The 24100-nt window shown below is 36.3% G+C and overlaps 1 protein-coding gene across 2 annotated transcripts in view; it reads left to right on the forward strand.

The window, feature by feature from the left end:
- Positions 1-24100, forward strand: part of UNC5C (unc-5 netrin receptor C) — a 339947-nt gene that overhangs the window by 192644 nt on the left and 123203 nt on the right. For both annotated transcript variants that reach the window (XM_072940307.1, XM_072940312.1), the window contains exon 3: positions 22644-22787. In XM_072940307.1, coding sequence (XP_072796408.1) covers positions 22644-22787 — 144 coding nt within the window. The remainder of the gene's footprint in view (positions 1-22643; positions 22788-24100) is intronic.

Genomic DNA, 24100 nt, shown 5'->3' on the forward strand with positions numbered 1-24100 from the left:
CTTGATTTGATAATATAGTAACAAATACCTATGTTTCTCCAAAAGTCCATAGAAATCTTGAAGTGCTCAAAATTTTATGGTTACATTTTTAAGAAAAACTCAGACTTGACTGCTTGCTTTCTATTTACTTAAAGTTGTTTTCACCCTTGTTTCCATGGTACCTAAGATTCACCATTGAAAAGTAAATATTCTGCTCTATCAAGAAGCAGGGGAGTTTAGAAAACCTTGGTTGTTTTGAAGTTCTAGAAATCCCTAGGTTTTCCCTTATCATCTTTCATTATTCTCACATCAGCAGAATATTATCAATAGGACGAACACAACAATAAAAAGAGTTCCAAGTTTTATATTGAATGCCATTTAGTCATCACAGCAATCTTAGGAGATAATTTTGGGATTCTCCTTTTTCAGATGAAAACACTGAGGCTCAGCAGAATAAAGAAACTAATCTGCCCCAGTTACATAGCTAGGAGTTGATAGAGCGAGGATATGAACCCAGGACTCTGATTCCAAAGCCTCTGCCCTTGGCCCTGTAGCCAGTGTTTCCCTAAATTCTGCCGTAACTGTTGAATGCAGAACTAAGTTAGACTAGAAGAGAGCTATGTGATACAATCATCCCTTTTCTCAGGAAAGAAAGTCTGCTAAATATTTATCTTTCATGCTTTCATCTGCCTTCCTTGCCTTGTGTCAGGTTTTTCATATGTGACCCTTCGTGATTCTTTAATGTAATAATTAAGATAGTGCTTAGAATTTTATTATTTATATTCATGAAGATATTTAACATTTGGCAAAATAGCAAGAGGTGAGCCTTATGCATTCCTCAAATCACCTACTCACAAAGTATTCCAAATAAAAACATCATCAATATGTGTCACTAAATTTCAGTTACCCAGATTTCGTAGATGAATGGCTACAATCCCACAGAACAAACTTTTATTCATCATCTCCCAGTCTTAATGCTTATAAACTTTACAAAAGACAAAGCTTTGCAAAACATAGGCCATACCATATCATTCCAACCTAACTGAAGAGACAGAGATTATATAGATATGAATATAACTTTCATAAATAACATATGATACTGAATCACAAGAAATTGCCATTCTGTACCTCAAAAAGAATTGAATATTGATAATTTCATATAGTTTAACATAATACACATAGACATTTCCATCTGTGAGTATAATGAAAATGGAAGCACAAATAAGTGTAATGTGGACATGTTTATGTTATGACTTGGGGTTTTATAAAAAGATTCATCCATGATATTGCATTTAGATACTTCTTTCAGAAGGAGTAGGATTTTAACAGAGCTGGCTTTGGGGAAAGGTGATAATAAAGGAACATTACTTCATACAGCACATTTATAGAGCACCCACTAAGTACCCAATACCAAGTTAAGCACAAAACTAGTGAAAAAGACAGACATGATTTCGGAATTCACAGAGGTGACTCTTCAACTCATAACGTTTACACTTAAGTGGATAAATGATGACAATAAAAACTTCAAGACGATATATTAGAAACAAAAGGAATCCAAATGTGTAGCCTAAAATTTTTCAAGTATTCACTTCTGTTTTTTAAGTTAAATAAATGAAAATACTCTTTACTCAATGAATTATTGGTATGCTCCTCATTAAATTAAATTTCTATTATCATGACTTACTGGTCCTACTTGTGTATCACATGGAACCTTAGGAAATAGGTCTGATCACCTCCTGACCTATTACTAATTTTAGATATTTGTTATACCAGGACATGATTTAGAAAATGCTGCTCATACACTTTCAAAGGGATATTAGGTGAGAGAGCCCAAATCACTCAGCTAGCCAAGACAATTTACTTAAATTTGGATCCAATTATAGTTTCTCTTCTACAAGAGTAGTTATGTTACACATGAAATATACACATCAGACCAATTGTTATTCTCCATGTAAAATAGTTACTTTAAAATCAATTCTGATTAATAGAGTGAATATGTTCAAAAGGAAATTAGGTGAGCTTTGTTTAAATTTTAGTAAATGATGTATAAAATTTGGAAGCTCTGTTTGAACTTCATTCCGTTTTTTATTTAAAGTCAATGAGAATTTTGCCTTTGCAAGAATAGAGTCTTATATTTGTAAGATATTTGTCTGACAAGTAAGATAAATGATTCTGGAATATAAATCAATTATTTATCTGATTTCCTTCTCAGAGGTCCTTCTTTCAATACTAGAAGCTAACGATTTTTCTTTTCAGTATGAGTCTGACCCCAAAATAAAAATAGAAAATTGGCAAGGATCCATGTAGTACATTAAAGCTTTTCCACTGAGTCAATCTGATAACTTGGCATGAAAGTAGTTACCAGTTACTGATAACAGAATGTCAATTATCCCAAAATATATACTTTTCCTTTTTCTTCATTAGTGCTCACAATTGATTTATCCTAACTTCACATTGACTTTAAGCATTTAAACACCTGGGTTAACACGGCCACCGTAATCCCAGCTGCAGTTACAAAAATGTAGTTGGATCAGAGTCCCAGAATTTGGATTTTAGTTGTTGCTTTCATTCCATTCTAGCGTGCAGATAGTCTTGGCTAGCTGAGTGATTTGGGCTCTCTTACTGTGTATAAACTTGATTTTTGTTTCCATTGTTTTCCTAACTTAAAAACAGAAGTGAATACTTGAAAAATTTTAGGCTACACATTTGGATTCCTTTTGTTTCTAATATATCGTTGTCTTGAAGTTTTTATTGTCATCATTTGTTTTTGTAATTCCAATATTTGCAAATATCAGTGCTATGGACTCTGCACATACTCTGAAACACCCTGACTACACCATATTTGCAAAACTGCTGTGATTTTAATTTAGTTATATGCCATGGGGAAGATTTTTAATGTTTGAATTACACACTGATAGAAAAATGTAATACCTGTATTTTTTTTAAACAGATACAGCCCAGAACATGATTGCAAAGTAGAGCCAAGAAAATATTACACCTTTCAATGCAGTTTTAGCTAGCTGTGTTTCATTAGAGGAAAACAGAAATTTTCTAAAATTATATACTATGAGAGTTTTCAATATAATGAACACAAAGGAATTTTCCCCTGCCAATTAACACTTAGGGCAAGGTTACTTGTAATGCATTTATTACCCCTTTTTCTTCCTACAGCTAAGATGAAAGCATTGATTAGTACAGTGTAGTCAAGAATATGCATATAAGTAGATATGTAAGTACATACATATGTAATGTGTGTGGGTGTGTTTATGTATGTTTTCCCAGATTTTTTTTTGGAGGGGAGAGGTAATTAGATTCTACTTATTTATCTTATTTTTAGAGGAGGTACTGGGGATTAAACCCAGGACCTAGTGCATGATAAGCATGTGCTCCACCACTTGAGCTATACCCTCTCCCCTGAGTTATACCCTTGCCCCCAAATTTTGAGAAGAGAAAATCAAATACTACCCACCCCCGGGCTCACACTGAGGCTACAATAAGAAACAAGCATCCAAAGACCATTCTTCATCTAGATGACTTGCTGCCCAAACAGGGCATTTCAGGAGCAAAACCAGTGATTTTGTTGCTATAGCAATTTTGCCGTGTGCCCAGCAACCGTGCATATGCTGTGGCTTAGAGTTTTAATATGCCCACTTCAAAGTGAGAATAGGACAAATGTTAAAAGCTGTAATGTATTTTTAATCTAACCTTTGGCTAAAATGTGTGAGGGCTTTAAGGAGAACCATGAAAACAAAGAACAAGAACATACTAAACAGATTTTCGGAGTGTAATATGAAATGGGTTGATCATCTTGCTTAAGGAAGTTTAAAAACCCATGTCAGCTTAGAGAAGGGGGTTATCTTCCTAAAGAGCACGTCTTGCTCTCAAAACTTGAATGTTCTTTTTTTGGTGTCTGTACCTATTGTGGTAAATGTAAATAAACCTGATGGATCATTATGCAGTAATGACCCGGGTTGTTACCCTTCTTTTTCTGTGATGTCATGAATTGTTATCTATTGTATTTGAGGCTCTGAATCTATCACTGAATCTTCCTATCCAGTATTCTCCCAACAACTGGCTCAAAATTCTGCCACTGCTTTCTCACTCCTCACCCTGCTTGTTTTTAGGCAATTTCAAAAACACAACAGAGAATTTTTAGTTAGAAAACGATATAATCAATAAATAATCTAATGCAAAAACTTGAGGAGAGAGGCCTTGACTCAGTCTGGATTCGTTAGTCTTTGCCCCCAAGTATCATCTATCCAGAGTCAGCCCTTAGCTAGGGATTCTCAGAGCCCTCTTGAGGATGCCTGTAGAAATAACCGCTCTTGTCAATTCCTCTGAAATTTGGAGATACAAAACCAGCTTGTATACCGTGAGAGCAACAATTAGCAAAATATCAAGGTCTGGCAAAAAAGCAAGCACAGCGTGTAGGAAGTATAATATCTTGCAGTGAAAAGCAGTTCACGTTAGGGAAGTCTCAGATTCATTCCTAATTTCATTGAGGGTTTAACCTGATTTAAAAAAAAAAAAACTGTTTTGGAAGAAATCTCCAAGAAAATGAAACCAAGAGCAACAAGGAGCTATTAGGGCATTTGCTGTCAACCCTGACTGCTTTTGACAATCCCCAGTGGGGGATTTTTGGAAATACCTATTTCCTGGCCCCACCCTGAGAGAGGAAGATTGAATTGGGAACAGGGCATAGCTTTTTCTTTATCTGTTTGTTTTAAACTCACTAGTAATGCTAATGTACAGCCAGGCTTGAAAACCAGGCATGAGGAGACACTGTTGTGAAAATGCAGCACAGAGGAAGTACGTAGACTTTATATTCAAAAAATATGACCCAGATACCGTACTTGGTGCTATAAGCAGAGATAAAACTAAGACCTGCTGCGTTTAAGGAGATCATAGTCCAGAGAGGGCAGAATAGAGGAGGGAGAAGAGAGTGAAAAAACGTAGGCTTTCCCATTTGCTTGGGTTCTCCTTTCATTATGAGAATAAACTTGTGAAACCCCTTGATAGTTCCGTGGTATAGAGTTACACAGTGGAGAGCCCCTTCTTTCTTCAGTATCCTTTCTCCTGTCTCTGCCTATTAAACTTCTCAAGCTGAGAGATAGCAGCCTCCTGAGGGAAGAGGGGGGAGCTCTGGGGCTTGAGTGAATTAAAATTTAGCTGGAAAAACTCAGGGGAATGTTCTGTACAAGGCAATTCCAGGAATGGCAGGGAGTGAATGACATGCCCCTTTTTATAGCTACAGCCTTGCTGATCCTAGACAATGGTGTCCTCTGCATGAAATGACGTTAGTGTCTAAAAGGCTACCTCCCCGCATCCATTCCATGGGGTACTTGTGAACTAGAAAAACACCGCATGGCAGATAGCCTTTCCTCACCTTATTGCTCTGTCAGATTCTTGAGTCTACTCTTTGAGTGTAGAGACAGAGAAATCCCTTTGGTCACTATGTTAGATTCCTAGGGCTGCCACAATAAATTACTATGAAATTTGTGGCTTAAAACAACAGAAATTTATTGTCTTATGGTTCTGGAGGCTAGAAGCCTGAAATCCAGCAGAGCCACACTCCCTCTGGGGGCGCTAGAGGAAAATCCGTTCCTTGGCTCATCCAGCTTCTGGTGGCCGCTCCGCATTCCTGGGCTTCTGGCTGCATCACTTCAGTCCCTGCTTCTGTCTTCACATCACTTTCTCTCTTTGTCTGTCTTCTCTGTAGGTCTCTTTTAAGTTCACTTATCACTGGATTTAGGGCCCAACTGGATTATTCAGGATCTCAAAATCCTTAATTTAATTACATCTTCAAAGACCCTTTTGCCAAATAAGATAACATTCACCTGTTCTGGAGTTTCCTGTGTGGACATGATCTTGTTGGGAGCCACCATTCAGCCCACTACAGTCACCAAACATCTGTCAAGAAAACGTCACTTAAAGTGACAGTTCAAAAGGGCAGTGAACATTAATAGACACCTCACCAAGGAAATATATAGATGGCAAGTAAGCAAATGAAAAGATACTCCATATCAAATGTCATCAGGGAAATGCAGATTGACTCAATGAGATACCATTCCAAACCTATTAGAATGGCCAACATTCAGAACACTGACACCACCAGTGCTGGCAAGAATGTGGAACAAGAGGAACTCTCATCTACTGCCAGTGGGAAAGCAAAATGGTACAGCCACGTGGAAGGCAGTTTAGCACTTTTTCACAAAACAGAACATCCTCTTACCATATGATATAGCCATTGCACTGCTTGATATTTACCCAAAGGAGATGAAGAATTACATCCACACAAAAACATGGATGTTTATAACAACTTTATTCATAATTGCCAACACTTGGAAGCAACCAAGATGTCCTTCAGTAGGTGAATGGATAAATAAACTTTATTCCATCCAGACAACAGAATATTATTCAGTGGTGAAAAAAAAAATGAGCTGTCAAGTCATGAAAAAAGATACGGAGGAATCATATTACTAAATGAAAGATGTCAATCTGAAAAGGCTACATACTCTATGATTTCAACTATATGACATTCAGGAAAAGGCACAACTACAGAGACAGTTATAAAAAATCAGTGGCTGCTGGGGAGGGGAGGGATGAACGGGTAGAGAACAGAGGGTTTTTAGGGCTGTGAAACCACTCTGTATGAGACTATACTGGTAGATACATATCATTATACATTTATCCAAATCCATAGACTGTACAACACCAACAGTGAGCCTTCATGTGCACTGTGGACTTTGGTTGGTGATGTGTCAATGTAGGCTCATCAACTGTAAAAAATGTACCACTCTGGTTGGGGATAGCGATAATAGGGGAGGCTATGCGTGTATGGGAGCAGGAAGTATATGGGAAATTTCTGTTCCTTTCAGTTTTGCTGGGAACCTAAAACGGCTCTAAATAATAATCTATTAAATACATGACCCCAAAAAAGGCCATGGTGGTGGAAGCATGAATAGGGATGGTGGCGCTGAAAGGGAAGGCATTTACCGGACTGTTTTCCCTCATTTAGTCAGTATTTCCCTCAATTTGTCAGTATAACTACAAATGTAACAGGCAACGACAGCGTTCCCTGGTGTTCTTTACTGACCCTCTGAAGCCTCTCCCAATCTGTTGCGTTGTACCGTGGGCCAGATGCAGGGAAGAGCTGCACAGCCAGGCTCCCGCGTATCGCTCACTTTTCTCCCCCACGGCATCCTTGCCAGCCTCTGCACTCCAACAGTTGTCCTGTCTCATGGAGACCTGAGAATTCTCACAGCCACATTTCTCATGAAAATTCTTTCCCCACGTGGTTGCCAAAACCAAATCAAAATAGCCAGTACAACCAAAAGAGCCTCACTCGATAATTTCCTCTACACACACACACACTTTTGCTTGGCCTGGCAACACAATGGGAATGTAAACACGTTGTTAATGCAGTCACTCTCAGTTGGCTTCCCAGATGGCTTAAGTTCAATAGATTTTTCCCCCTGATTTCCTCAGCTTCTCCTAGCAAGTGCTAAACAGCCATTATGCCTTTTCCTGCACATTGAGATTCATCTGCAGCTACTAAACTGCCTCCAAAGTGCTTCAATTTTGCATGAGTGCTAAGCTGGGGACTGGGAGACATTACCCAGTGCTGAAGGCCCAGATCATTAGAAAGAGCATGTAAATCCTCTGAACCAGAAATAAAAAGTGCAGAGATTTCCTTTGTGAAGTCCCAACTGCAGCTTTATGTAAAACATGAACCTTTGGCAAGATTTTATGTGCTTCTTTTTACCGTCTCAATTTTATGTTTGCTTTTTTTTTTTTTTTGGACTTTGGCATATGTGTTCAAATTTTTTAAGCAGAGATTTCTTTCTCAGTCGGAAACACATGAACTAATAGTCATGCACTGTCATCATTTCTCTTCTTGGGACACCAGATCCTTTTTCACTTTTAACCGGGATGGAACTTGAGAGTATTGCTAAGGGATCACCCACATGATAGATTTTTAAAACAAACCTGAAACCAGCTTTGGGGGGATGGGTTGCGATTTATGAGGTATGTGCAGGGGACACAAATCTATATTATTTTAGTAAGTGTAGATGTAGGGAGTGTATAAATATTGGGTTGTAGAGAAAGTTTGGGGCAGAATCAAAAGGGGCTTATGAAAATTATTGATGAGAAAGAAGTGATTATATTCTCGTTTTTCAATACATACATCCCTGTACCTTAATACCTAGAAGTTTTATTTGTGATTTTCAAGGTGAACATATTTTATTTGTACTTGATCTATATTTCCATCTCCATTGTCTTCCCAGCCTGCTTGTCAGACTGCCTTGGTGCAAATTAGAAACGTGCATGTGGTCAGCTGGAGCAGGCCCATGAGAGTGGGGACAGTAGGGTTGGTATTCTGAGTGTCCTGCAGTTCTGCACACTGTGGTGCTGGACTGGTGCCCTAGGCCCGTGGAATTGTGACAAAAAGCACTTTTGATGGAAAGGGTGACTCATCCTCATTCGGTATTTCTCTTGCAGTAGAATTTTGTGAATAATTGTGAGAACATTTTACTTTTTTGTCTCTAGTATATCTATTAAGGAATAATAAACCAGGCTCTTTTTACATGATTGCTCTGTAATTACTTCTCTTTTTCCACATATGTATGTAATAGCTCAGACTATTTTTCTTTTAAGATTCTGAGAGTAAAAATATACACTTATGGTCAGATATGGCTGTTCACTATTTATCTTTAAACATATTTCCAAGGACATTTATTAACCACTGATTTACTCAACATTGCCTATGCAAGTGGAATCTGACAAAAATGTGACTAAATGGGCTTATCATAGGGTATGAAGTAAATGCATTCCAACTTGGAGGTAAGAAGAAAATGCTAGATGAATGATACGCATATAAATATATATAGTGGTGCCAAGTGTGTACATATACTGTCTATATAACATACCAACTTTATGCTGAAACTGTTTTGTTTGTCAGCATGTTGTACGTATCCTTCAGACTGAGTAGTCCTGTCCATTAATTTCCTTTTACTAAAAACATGGCTAATCGTGAAAATATCATCATGTTTATTAGCGTATCTTCACAAAATATTATTTACTGTGATTCCACACCTCATGACACTGAACTGTACATATTAAATAGCTAGCTTTCCTGTTCTCCCGTGGAGATTGTTTATCCACTAGGGTATGTATCCTTTGAAGGGAATACATTTATAAAAGAAAGGGAAAAGAACAAAAGTTTGCCTGGAGATATGAACAGACACATGATTGAAGCTGTTTGTTCTGTTGGCAGTATTATATGGTTACATAAATATCTCAGGGAATTGGAGCTCAGGGTAGGAAACAATCATTTTTCCTTCTTTCTTTTTGTTTGTGATGCTAGTGCAGAATGAACATGAAGACATTACAAGTTACACACAACATTCAGAATCAAGCACCACTCTTTTGCTATTTCAAGTTTTAGTTTTTCTATCTCTTGAGAAAACATCAAAAGGAGACGTTTGACTGTGAAGAAAATTATAATAGTTATTAAACATTATGACCTAGATTTTCACATCAGTTTGTTTAACATTTATGTTAGGAATAGTATTTTGAAAAATATTGAAAGCCCATCATTTGAAAATATTTTTTTTCCATAATAAGCAAATTATACTGTCTTATAGCATTTTGAGTGTGATATTAAAATCACACATTCAGACATTTGAAAACTCAAAATTACTAGAAATTCTTTGTGTCTCTAACAAGATGTTGCCATTTTTTAAAAAATTAATAATTTGGAGCTAAGCACTGAATCATGGTAAAAAAAATAACAAAATATTGTGAGATTTTCTTCACTCATTTAGCATTGGCTAAATAGTCATTTATGAAAACCCATTGTGTGCCAAGTATATTATAGTCTATCATGTAAGTCTGTATTATGCTAAGCTACAGTAACAATTAGACCCTTCCAAGGATAGAATGGCTCAAACATGATAGAATGTTTTACATAACAATCCCAGAAACATGCCTGATCTCTTTGGGCAGGCATGTACCCAGACTCCTTCCATCTTGTGGCTCTGCCATTCTTCTCTCAAGCTTCTTTTCTCTTCTGCATCCAGCCAGCAGAAAGGGAAAGACAGCAAAGAGGACACCCACCAGCTTCTTCAACAGCTTGGCAAAAAAATGTGCATGTTCCTTCCACTCACATTATATTGACTAGAACTTCTAAAAGAAAGGAAGCTGGAAAATGTGGTCCAGTTGCATTCCTGAAAAGATGTAAGGAGCTGTCAGTCTTTGCCAAAGTCTGTCTATAAAAGCACTTTCTTTTAAAGATTTCTTTTGATCTAATAACAGTCTGGTGAAGTATACTGGGAAAGAGTTATCTATTTTTTATCAATTTAAAGTTTAAGAAAATGAGAAATTTTATGCCCTGCCCAAAATTACTCAAGATGGTGGACAAGCAAGGACCAAAAATCTGGTTTTCTTCCTTTTGGTATAATATTCTATCTTTTCCACATTTAGCTCTTTCTGTCAGTAAAGATTTTCATGCCACAGAAAACAATAATCCAAGTTTCATTTGGCATGATAACTATTAGTATTTCAATATCATTATGATTTTTTAAAAATTCAATTCCTTATTTTTCCTCTTAAAGTAGCTTTATCAGTTACATAGTAGAAGGACTTCTAATACTCATATCCTGTTCTCTCCTTCCTGGGCACGCAGGATTACTACAAGTCCTGCATCCTTGCTGTCAGCTTGGCCAGGTGATTACATCTAGCTAATGGGCTATGAGTGAGTTATGTTGAACTGCCAAGCCAAGGCATTAAAGGACAGTCAGATGTGCTTACACATAGTCAAGAAGTCAGTCATCTAAGTTATAAATAATTAAAAAGGACATTTGTGTCCTTTTTTTTTTTTGATTCCACTTGTAAGTAATAACATATGGCATTTTTCTTTCTCTTTCTGACTTACTTTATTTAGAATGACGATCTCCAGGTCCATCCATGTTTCTGCAAATGGCATTATTTTATTTTTTATGGCTGAGTAGTATTCCATTGCATATATGTACCACATCTTCTTTATCCAGTCATCTGTTGATGGACATTTAGGTTGTTTCCATTGTATTGTAAATAGTGCTGCTATTAACATTGGGGTGCCTATGTCTTTTTGAATTATATTTTTCTCTGGGTATATGCCCAGGAGTGGGATTGCTGGATCATATGGTAAGTCTATTTTTAGTTTTTTAAGGACCCACCATGCTATCCTTAATAGTAGCTGCACCAATGTACATTCCTACCAACAGTGTAGGAGGGTTCCTGTTTCTCCACACCCTCTCCAGCATTTATTATTTGTAGACTTTTTAATGATGCCCATTCTGGCTGGTGTGATGTGATACCTCATTGTAGGTTTGATTTGAATTTCTCTAACAATGATGTTGAGCATCTTTTAATGTGCTTGTTGGCCATCTGTATGTCTTTGGAGAGATTTCTGTTTAGGTCTTCTGCCCATTTTTTGATTGGGTTGCTTTTTTTTTTATATTAAGGTGTATGAGCTGTCTGTATATTTTGGAAATTAGTCCCTTGTTGGTTGCATCATTTGCAAATATTTTCTTCCATTCTGTAGGTTGTCTTTTCATTTTATTGACCATATCCTTAGCTGTGCAAAGGCTTTTAAGTTTAATTAGATCCCATTTGTTTATGTTTGCTTTTATTCCCATGACTCCAGGATCTGGTTCTAAAAATATATTGCTGTGATTTATGTCCAAGAGTGTTCTGCCCATGTTTTCCTCTAGGAGTTTTATGGTATCTGGTCTTACATTTAGATCTTTAACCCATTTTGAGTTTATTTTTGTATATAGTGTTAGAGAATGTTCTAATTTCAGTCTTTTACAGGTAGCCGTGCAATTTTCCCAGCACCATGTATTGAAGAGACTATTTCTTTCATTGCACTTTCTTGCCTCGTTTGTTGTAGATTAATTGACCATAAGTGCATGGCTTACTTCTGGACTTTCTAACCTGTCCCATTGAGCTATGTGTTTGTTTTTCTGCCAGTGCCATACTGTTTTGATTACTGTATCTTTGTAGTACAGTCTGAAGTCCGGGAGCATGATTCCCCAGTTCTGTTCTTCTTTTTCAAGATTATTTTGGCTATTTGGGGTCTTTGGTGTTTCCATACAAATTTTAACTTTTTTTTTGTTCTAGCTCTGAAAAATGTCATTGGTAATTTGATAGGGATTGCATTGAATCTGTGTATTGCCTTAGGTAGTATGGCCATTTTAACAATATCGATTCTTCCAATCCAAGAACACAGTATATCTTTCCATTTGTTTATGTCATCATCAGTGTCTTATAGTTTTCAGAGTACAGGTCTTTTGCCTTCTTGGGTAGGTTTATTCCTGGGTATTTTATTCTTTATGGTGAGATGGTAAATGGTATTGTTTCCTTAATTTCTTTTCCTGCTATTTCATTGTTAGTGTACAGAAATGCAACTGATTTCTGTATATTAATTTTGTATCCTGCAAATTTACCAAATTCATTGATGAGTTCTAGTAGTTTTCTGGTCGCTTCTTTAGGGTTTTCTATGTATAGTATCATGTCATCTACAAACAGTAACAGTTTTACTTCTTCGTTTCCAATTTGGATTCCTTTTATTTCTTTTTCTTCTCTGTTGCTATGTCTAGGACTTCCAAAACTATGTTGAGTAAAAGTGGCAAGAGTGGGCATCCTTGTTTTGTTCCTGATCTTAGAGGAAATGCTTTCAGCTTTTCACTATTGAGTATGATGTTAGCTGTGGGTTTGTCATATATGACCTTTATTGTGTTGAAGTATGTTCTGTCTATGCCCACTTTCTGGAGAGTTTTTATCATAAATTGATGGTGAATTTTATCAAAAGCTTTTTCTGCATCTATTGAGATGATCATATGGTTTTTATTCTTCAGTTTGTTAATGTGGTGTATCACATTGATTGATCTGTGGATATTGGAAAATCCTTGCATACATGGGATAAATCCCGCTTGATCATGGTGTATGATCCTTTGAATGCATTGTTAGAGTCAATTTGCTAGTATTTTGTTGAAGAGTTTTGCATCTTTATTCATAAGTGATATTGGCCTGTAATTTTCTTTTTTTGTGATATCTTTGTCTGGTTTTGGTATCAGGGTGATGATGGCCTCATAGAATGAGTTTGGAGTGTTCCTTCCTCTTGCAATTTTTTGGAATGGTTTCAGAAGGATAGGTGTTAACTTTTCTCTAAATGTTTGGTAGAATTCACCTGTGAAGCCATCTGGTTCTGGACTTTTTTGTTGGGAGTTTTTAAATTACTGATTCAATTTCAGTGCTGTTAATTGATCTATTCATAGTGTCTACTTCTTCCTGGTTCAGTCTTGGCAAATTGTACCTGTCTGTAATTTAAAAAAAAAAGAAAAAATTTAAGTGCATTTTACTTATTTGCATTATTTTATTAAATCGTATCTCCCTTTGCAATGATAAAAGAAAGATCTGAGGCAAAGATCTCAGAATATACAGAAGTATTTTGGAAATATCAGAGCAAATAGTTATTTCTCAATCTCTCCAAAAAGTTAAAATTGAAAATTGGTGTTTCAGCAGGCATTCAATACATATTCCTGGCTTGAAAATATGAAATGTTAACATTTTTCATCTTTACTTAGAATTTCACAAGTTAATTTTTTTCCCTGCTTATTGTAAATTGAGCCATTCTTGCATATTAGAATTCTTTTTTAAAAGGATAGGAAAAAAGGATCTTTTTGTTGGTACTTGATCTGTGTTTACTCAGTTATTATTGGAGGCTCAACAATTTTGGAGCCTCTGAGAAGCACTGTGATAACTCCACTTTTTGTTCCCCATTCTAAGTGTGAATACCAAGCATGTTCAAAATTTAAATCCAAATTGCATTTGACTATGTCTTTCTGGCGAGGTACAACTGCCATCATGACTGAAAGTCCCTTTCCTCTAAAATGTAGCAGAACATAATCACATAGCTTTTCAATAAGTATGTCATAGTGTCCTGGGGGAAAATACTCTTTCATTAATTTAACAAATGTTTATTGTGTGCCTACAATATGTACCAGGTATTATTCTAGGCCACAGTAACATCATGTAACAAACAAAATTTTCTACCCTGTTAGAGCTCACTTCCTAGTTGGAAAGTGAAGAATGATTCTAGAAGATGTGTTTGTGCTCAACAATTTTAAATCTTCATTAGGAGATGGAAGTTTGCTTATTCTGCCCCAGATTAGTCAGAACTAGCCTTGCTAGTTATTCCCATTCAGCTGCTTAGTGACTTCCCTGCCTCTCCTATGTGTAGGAATAGGGAGATAGGAAATTCCTAATACGTGAGCAGTGCAAGCTTTTTGGTTACTCAAATTAGTAGAGTCTTTACTCGTCATATCGGGATGGCTTCACTCTATCTGCACTTTAATGTAGTGACTTAGCTGAAGGACAGGAAACTTAAAGGCAAACCACTAAAACTTGTTCCTGCTATTCAGTCTCCATTTCTAAATATCGTATCCACATCCGCCTTGTCCTAGACAGTTGACATCCTCACCTAGACCAAACTCTTCCAACTCTGTTGAAAATTTCGCAAACCAGCCATATCTTTCTTATCCAGGTATGTGACTAATATAATTTCCAAACAGTGAGCCCTTCCCCTCTCTTAAGACTATATTAGTACCTCCAGTGGTAATTTTGTTCATAGAATATAGTTGTATTCTCAATTGTTATTATTTTATAGTATATTTTAAAGGAATTTTACAGATTTCAAGAACTTTTATAGCTCTCATTCCATTTATTTTCACGCAACTCAATGAAAAACAAATTCTAAATTTCATTTTTCAAGTTGGGAAACCAAGGCTTGATTAATTTGAGACTTTCTGAAGGTCAGAGAGTAAACAGAGGGCAGAAATTTTTCCCTCTTATCTAAATAAATCACTAGATTACTGTGTATTAGACAACTATTTGTCTAGTCCCTCAGTTGTAATAATAATTGTCCTGAATGAGTTGAATTTAAACAAATAAAATGAACACTTACAGTTTGGCTTTAAAGATTTTTGAAGAATATGAAATGTATCGATTTTAAGATAAACAGATAAGCTGCCCCCAATATCTTATTAACTATTATAAGTGGCAGTCACTCTAGAGATGATTGCTCTTAATGCTTGTTTCTAAATCATTTGGAATAAGAAAAAAATGAAAGCCTAACAGTATGAGCAGTTATTATTCTAGACATATGTACCTTATTTCCACTGTTAGACAGTGTTTTCAGAGGGTCACCAAGAATATTGCTTTTAACACTTAGATTAATGACCTGATATAAAACCATAGATCTGAAAGCAAATTTTGTAATAATAATTAAAAATTAAAATTATTAAAATTCAATTAAAGTGAATTAAATGAGCTTTGTTTACTAGTAAAGTCATATTAATCTTCCTAGAGCATATGTCCATTTTTTGAAAACTGCCGTTTCACCACTTAACAATTTTCACGGGCTCCCTGCTCCACGAAACAGTCTTCTCTAGCTGTCAAACAAGGCTCTCCAGGAGTCTCTCTTCTAATTCCATGGTCTTATTTCTTTACTTAATTCATGTAAAGTACTCTGTAGTGTAGTCTCCGTGTTTTTCATCTCTGCCCTTTGGCTTCTTGCTGTTCTTTCCTCCTCAAATGTCTTTGATCCCTCTGTAAATTTTTAAACCCAAACCATGCTTCAGCATCAAACTCAAATATTCCATTCCCCAGGTCCCTCATGATCTCTCCTCCTAAAGCAATTTCACTATAGCTTTCTTCATGGGGTTTTCAGAATTTTCCAAACAATGGACTACTTTTATTCAAGAGATCAACATATGGAGAATGCTAACCAAAACCACAATGAAAGCTATGATGAAATGGGGTTCTTTGTTTATGTTGACTGTAAGGTTCTATGGTTTAATAAATTTAGGGGGGATGGTGGCAGTCCAAATTAAACCTATTTCTTTGTGGCAGAACTTCTAACCAATGTTTTCAGTATACTAACAGGCACTCTGAATTTCTGAGAGAAAGCTCTATTAAACAGAAATCCCCAAATTTATTTGAGCATAAAAACACTTGTTTGAGATAGTTTGAGGAATATTGGTGTAGTGAAAGGAATCAGAACATTCATTTCAGACAAATGTGGATCTATATCATGATTCCAGTAATTATTGGCTGTATAAACAGTTATTCTGACCCCCTTTCCTTACCTGTTTTATAAGTGTAACAATACTAATCCCCAAAGATTATCATGCAGATTAACTGAGACCCATGGTAGTTGCTTAATACATACACTAGTTACCTTTACTGTTCTGAGCTACAATTAAATTTACTTATACCTGGGGTTCAACACTATGTTGTATTATAGCTACAACATACAAATCATTCATTTATTTAACATACATTACCTAGAAGGATACTTGTGTCAGTTACTGTACTGATGGATACACAATGCATATGACAGTCCATTTACTCAGTGAACTACTGTTTTTATCCCTGGTATTGGCCAGTAAGTTTCTGAAGGAAGGATCTGTAAGCAGTTCATCTCTGTGCCCAGCTTAGAGTCTACTGTGCATGAAATAGGTGCTCAATAGCAGTCTCCACAATAGAATGTAACCCACAGGAGGAGACCTTAACTGTCTTCTTTACCACTTGGTCCCCAGCACATAGAAGAGTACATGACACATAGTAGAGACTTAATAAATACCTATTGAATGAATGACTGGACAAAATAATAGTAAGGTCTATAATTTACAAGAACACAGTTAACTAATCTTCAAGAACACATCGTTCCAACCCTTACTGACAGAATTTTTTTTATTTGTTTAAATTACTTCTCTTCAAATTACTAATGAATTGCATGAGATTAGGACAAAAAGGAATACATGTAGTTAAATTTAGATAACTAATAAGCTTTCAAAGAAAAATGTTGGAATATATATTTAAATATATGTAATAAATTTGGTTTTTTGGGAAAAGTATTTAGATAAGTAATATATTTGCTATTTCAATGGAATGTGCTTTGTATCCTTCCAAATAAAAAAAAATGCCATCATGTTTTCTTGGAACAGAGATTCAACAGACTTGTCATTACTGAAGGTAAGAATAGGAAATAACTGATGGGCCAACTTTGGTATGATCAATTTCTGTCAACACATCCATACAACTCTGTAAGTAAGAAATTATTTTACATGCCCACCACTCTAGTTATCCTTCGTACTTACAGTCTTAAGTTTGATGCTGGTTGGGAAGTCAAATCAAAAGTAGGAGCACTGTTTCTTCTATAACATTTAAAACCTGACACACTTGCAAAAGAAAGGTGGAAAAGCGCTAGCATTGTGAGAGTAAATATCATTTGTCACTCTATTTTAATATCGTCTTGCAATTAAAATTTCAAGTTTCAAGGGGGAAAAGTGAATTTATCTGTAGTTGTCATATAGCATTCTAGAAGCACTAGACATCTCTCCACTCCAGATACAAAATCCAATGAATTTTTTTCTCAGTTCTAGACGAAAACAAAGTATAGTAAAACGAAACACACATTGGACATGGAATGCCATCCAGAACCAAATGACTAGAAACTATCATGTAGAAAGAAATCAAATCCATAGCCTAGGTATGAAGTACTTTCAAGCAAACGTATGGAACCATTCGGTCCCAAACATCTTATTCCTTAACTTTTAGGTAAATTCATCTTGATCACAAAGATAGCAAATGTAACATTAACAAAATTATACTCATAATAAATCTAATATAGTGGTAAATTGTAATTCCCAATTACACAAGTAATTTTATTTAATTAGATGGCCTGTTTAGATATTGGATATTATATTAAAAACTCAAGAAAAACATTTCAGAGAGAAGTTGGTAACTTATGCATTTATAATGTCTTCTTTCCCTGATGTACTTTAAAGATTGTCAGATGACTTCATACAACATAAAGTGATGTCTTAATTATAAAGTTTTGCCTTTTGAGTTATGTTTTGATTATTTTAGTAAGAGTTATAAGTTGCTAAAATAATTATCAGTTTTTTATGGTGTGACATATTTTTCAGTAATGATTGTATTTTGTGATTAAATTTATATTAAAACATCTCAAGCTGATATGCTTCATATTTTAGATAGTAGTGAAAACTAATAGGATTAAGCTCTGGAAGGAAGCATGAAAAAGAGACCACAGTAATTCAGTAAAATGTTATAATGTATTCCAGAGCATCCTTACCTGCAGCTTTGTACATTTCCCACCAACCTGTGTCCTAACTGTGAATGTACTATAATGAGATTTGGTAGAGTGACCTCTGCAGCTCTTCACTCAATAAGAAAAGTGCTGGAAGAAATCGAGTTGCCAGGTCTGCACAGTATGGTGTCTCAAAATTTCCCTTTGCACATGAAAGATAAAGTAATTGGGAGGAATGAGAGATATATGTCAGGCACATGTAACACCTAAGTCTAACATGGTGTTAGGATGTGAAACATACATGGGGTATCAGAAGATGCAGATCTGATGAACACATTTAAAACAAATCTTTTAAGGTGATGCATGAGTTTTGAGTATCATCTAATAAACAAGATAAATAAATAGCACAAGCGTGGAAGTGATATTTGATCCATTTTTACATTTCTGGAATTAACATAATTTGACATTAGTGACTTAATATTTGTTGACATCACTGCAGATAACATTTCTGGGGGAATGTGGATATTTTAAATAATTATACAACAGGATTCATCCTGTGTTTTTGATCACTTTATAATAATCTCTAGAAAAACATTATTTGCGGTGCTTGACCACCATTATGAAATTAAAATTATGCTAAAGATAAGGAATAAATGTCAATTACCAGATTTTATTGCCGTACTAAAGTATAGCCTCACAAAGAACCAATCAGAGGGTTGCATTTATATCTGAATTTCTAAAATCACTTGACACTCCCTGCTAACAAGTGCATTTTCATACTCATTATAAGACTTTTTGGTATATTATGCTAATTATTTTCCTGCACTCTGACTCCCAAACCACAATGAATCTTATTATAAAAGCAAATCACTGTAAACTTCAAACAGCATGCATCTTTGAGATGCCACTATTAAAGGAAGAACAGTAATGGGAAATCTTTGATGTTATCAGACGAGATGGAAAATACACATTTGTATTTGAGTAAATCCTGTGGACCGAAGCATTTCCCCCTACCCTTAAATTACCTGAAACCAATTTCAAGTTCCCAAATGCTCTTCAAAGCAACCTGCCTTGGAAGGTGATGTGGATGGCATTTCAAATTTCAAGGCAGCTTGCTTTTTCCATCTCAAGGCTTCAAGCAGATTTGAAATTTCACTTTCAAAGAGAAAGGATATTACCTACTTTTACCCAAACCACTGGCTTCTGGTTTGATGAACAATATGTCACGGGTAATGAACTTACCTATGGCAATGAAAAGATGATATGTAACTGAGTAACTCAGAGTTTGAATAATGCAGCTAATTCTAGAGAATTCTAAGCTATCTAAGCTGTAAGTGTTTAGATACTTCATGCTTCAATTTTTTCTTGTTCTGGCATTGTGGCCCAAAAATTGGAATGTAAACTTTGGGCATGTGGCAGAGCAACTGTACACAACTGTAATTAATCCATCTCCTCCTGAATGGGGCGTCTGTGAAGCTGAGGACAAAACTTGATGTGTGCTTGACTCCTGTGCCCACAGGGAGCCTGGGCCACACAATTCAGAACATTCATACTGTGAATAATCCCTGTAGCAGGAGGGTTGGTCTGTGGCTTCTTAAAAGGATGTAGATTTGTGGTCAGCAGAAACATCCATGAGCCTCTTTGGGCTAAAGGATACAGTGGCCCTAGTGAAGTTCCCCTAGCATTTAATTAGGTTTCCTGTAATTGCTTTAAGTAAAAGAGGGGAATGAAACCTGAAGTTACCATCTTGGGACACAAAATATTTGTATGCGGTTTTAATATCCTGAGCCCATTTGTTGCTGCTCTATATTTTGGAAAGAGCCATTATAGGGCTAAGGAAATACACACGGCGGGTTTATCAGTCCTTTGGTGACTAAATTTACTGCAACACTCTTTAGAGGAAGAGATTTGCTTCCCGTAACTGACTTTTTGAATACACAGAGAAGGTATAAACAAGTAAAACAGGCAAAAGTCTTAAACACAGAAAGTGGAATAAAACGAAAGGTGGTGGAGAGGAGGGAAGGCTCCCTGTCATTGCACAGGTTTCTAGATATCAGAAAAATGAGGATAATTACAATGAGACGGGAAAATGAGAGGCCCAAGCAAGGACCGGAAATAAGAAGGAAAATGGTGTTGTTTGTTAATAAGTTGTGTTTTTTGCTGTGGAGATTTGTTTTATTATTTGGACGTTGGCTGAAATAATCTAGGAATCTTTTTATAGAGGGGTGAGGGGTTGGAATATACCAGTTACTTAAATTTTTTTTCAAACTGTATAAGCATAAAAGGATTACAAATTTGTTAAACTTTAATTTTTAAAGTACTTAATAAACTTTTGAAAATAGAGTTGTCTTGTCAGGGCCTTGCCCTGCCTTGGGCTTATGAAACCTACTTTCCTGGGCTTCGTCCCAGTTCAGGGACTCTTGAGTGGACCTAAGGACTAGGTCCCATCAGCTTGTGACAGGAAGAATTGTTTATCCCCCAGTGGGTCAACACTTACTATGATCGGGTGGTTGTTAATTTCCTTGAGTGCTTCCACCCATTTGAGCATTTTAGGGTAATGCTTGATTTTAGGGTGAGGACCAGAATACTATTTTAGGGTCTCCAGATGACACCTCTTTCATGTTACCTATGCTAGGAAGCCATGATCAAACATTGTAAGAAGTCAACTGTTAGGAACTAGTTAAACTCCATATCTCATACATATCATAGCATCTATTATTTGTTAGTCCTTCTTGCTTGAAACACTTGGCTCTCAGAAAGAAATCCCAACTCCTAAACATGGTGTATAAAAGTGGTTCTCAAACTGTAGCATGAATCAAAATTCTTGGAGGGAGGGTTTGTTAAAATATTGCTTGGCCAGACTCTCAGTTTTTCTTATCCAGTGAGTCTGGAGTGGGGCCCAAGAATCTGCATTTCCAACAAGTTCCCAGGTGATATGGACGAAGCTGTTTTGCAGGCCACATTTTGAGAACCACTGGTTTACAAGAATGTAGATAAACTGGTCTCTTTCTTGTCTCCAGTTCCGTTTCATACCAGCAGTCTCTGTTGTCTTCTCCTGGTTTCCCAATCTCCTGTTCCCTTTCCTGCTTCTTCCTATATATCCTGACTCTCTCCCCATATGATTTAACCAACCTAACTCATGTTGGATCCTTCATACTAAGGTGGGTCCCCTTGTTACTCATTCTCATTGTCCTCGTACTTCTCCTCTGCAGCATTGAACACAACTGTAATTAAATAATAAATTAATACGTGTCCTCCTTTCAATAATAGAAGTTCATTGAGGGCAATGACTGTCTTACTCATCAGGGTTGCACCAGTACCTAGTACAATATCTTCTACATAATTGATATTCAGTAGGTATTTGATCAATGGATGAATGAATGGATGAATAAACAATACAAAGAAACACACTGATCTTTTGTAGTGTGCTCATACTTGACCCAGAGGAAGTTTTCCTGCTCCCTAAGTGTGCCCCTACCAGTTCTCTCAATAGACAGTCTGTGCTGGAAGTGTGCAGGTGAACTGGCTGTTGCCCACATACATTGTTCAGATAATCCTTCTTGCTCAATGCAAAGAGGCATTATTGCAGGATAAATCTCTAAAATAGACTTTGGGACCTCAAAACAAATACCCCTAAAATGACAATCCTAGATTCTTAGTTCAGTTTTTGTTATTTAGGATTACATAATTCTGTGAAATAAATTCCAATTATTTGAGCATTTTAACTGGAGGCCACTTTATTTTTCACATGATTTTGGTTACATTATTATTATAGAGAAACATTTTAGCTTTCAAAATATTGCTCATGAAAACTTTAAAGTCATACATTCTTTGGACAGGATAGCAGAGATCCGTTAACTAAGGCCAGTATTTCTTTCAAGAAAAATGATATAACAAGCAAAGCTGTTTAAAATGACAGTTTTTAAAAATCATTACATATTTATAAACTACTAGGTCATAATAAAACCTGGCACACATGTTTGTATATATAAATATATATATGTATGATCTATATACTTTGATCATAGTTTTAGGTCATTCTTTCTTATTCCATGTAAAGAATTAGGAAGACTTAGTTACTATAAAGCTGTGTACAGCACATGGGTATCTTACAACTTATATAATTAATTTAGAATCCTTCGAAGAAGTAAAATCCAAGTTCGTACTTGAATACAGAGATGTTTGAATACACCCCACTCCCTGAAGGAAGGTGAATATCTGTCAGGCCATAAGGGGAAAGATGGAATTTTGTGAAGTTAGAGATCTACTCTGCTTTCATCTTCTGATGAATCCAGAAGATCTGAAACAGCAAATAAGAGAATGAAAAAGTTGTGAGTCAAGTAACTGGAGCCAGAGGAAAATCAGAGGCGATGAGAGAGACAATATCCAGGATGCTGGTCTGTGGCATCTCAGAAGGATCATAAGGGGAAAAAGTTGGGTAAGGTGTTTTGTATTTCATTAGTACAAGTCTTCTCCTGACTTAAATCTTCCTTTCCCTTGGCAGGTCTCATTGTCCGTGAAGTGAGCATTGAGATTTCACGCCAACAAGTAGAAGAACTCTTTGGACCTGAAGATTACTGGTGCCAGTGTGTAGCCTGGAGCTCTGCGGGCACCACCAAGAGCCGGAAGGCCTACGTGCGCATCGCATGTGAGTCATTGTGCAGGGACACTGTGGATTTCAGAAACTGATGAGATACGGAAAAATTTGGACCATAATTGCTCTAATGTCAAAGAACCCTGATGAAAAACTTCTCCGAGATTTCTACATTAGAGCTACACTTTCCCCTTACATCACCAGGATTTCATTTTATTTGTATGTTTCAAGGCACTGAGTAATTTCCCTTTAGCAATGTGAAAGAATTAGTGCTACTTTCAAAAGATTGAATCTTCTTTTTTAATCTGGTAGTGATTAGGCTATGGGAAAACCAACTATATTCCTTTAATGAGTTTATTCTACCAGTTTGTTAGGACAGTGCTGACCAGTTTTGCTATTAGAAATAGAAATTACCCAGACAAAGTGTCTCTATTTATTTTAGAACTGTTCTAGTGTACCAAAATACACCACTATTTTCCAAACTCTGTTAACTTCTGGAGTACTCATATTCAGGGAGAGGTTAAAAGGTGCCTCACAAAAAAAAGTATTCCATAATCAATAAATGTGGGAAATACTTTTTTTTTGGACAAAATTAAGGAGGTTTCTTTGCAAAATTTTTCATATTCTTTAATATGCTAATGTGCATGTTATCCCCAAGGGGGAGATGTAGCCTGCAGCTCTTTCTGCAGACCTTTTCTCAGTGAGTGCTGTTCACATCTTGAGCATCAAAAATGCTGCTTTAATCTGTCTTAAGTTTCCATATTGAGAAATTTTCTCAAGTGTGAGACCACTGAAATCCATGTAAATTTTATTGTCTGAATTCCTTTGCATGTCTGTATTTTACTAAATTTCATTTTGTGTTGATGTCAGTATCACTTACCTCTAATAGGTCACTAAGTCCCAACAATGTTGGCTCACAGGCTTCCCCCAATTCTACTCTCACCTCTTCCTTCCCTTCTGCTTGATCTAGATCCCAACTATTGCAAACACTTCCAGTTAGTCTCCATGGCTGAAGACCTCCCTCTTTTCCAGTCCTTCCTCTGTATTACCACAAATGCAGTCTTCCTAAGACTCAGGTCTCACCTCTGCTCACCTCCATCTCTGCTTAAAATTTTACAGTGGCTTGTGAGAGAAAGTCAAAATTTCTCACAGTGATAAGTATTATTGCAATAGTTTGCTAGAGCTGCCATAACAAAATTCCACAGAGTGGCCTGAACAACAGGATTTGTTTTCTCACAGTTCTGGAAGCTGTAATAAGTCCAAGATCAAGGTGCTGGCAGTATTGGCTTCTTCTGAAGTCTCTCTCACTGGCTTGTAGATGGTTGTCTTCTCCATGTCTTCACGTGGTCTTCCTTCTGAGCCTATCC

This window comes from Vicugna pacos, chromosome 2, assembly GCF_048564905.1.
Source record: "Vicugna pacos chromosome 2, VicPac4, whole genome shotgun sequence".
Classification (NCBI taxonomy): Eukaryota; Metazoa; Chordata; class Mammalia; order Artiodactyla; family Camelidae; genus Vicugna; species Vicugna pacos.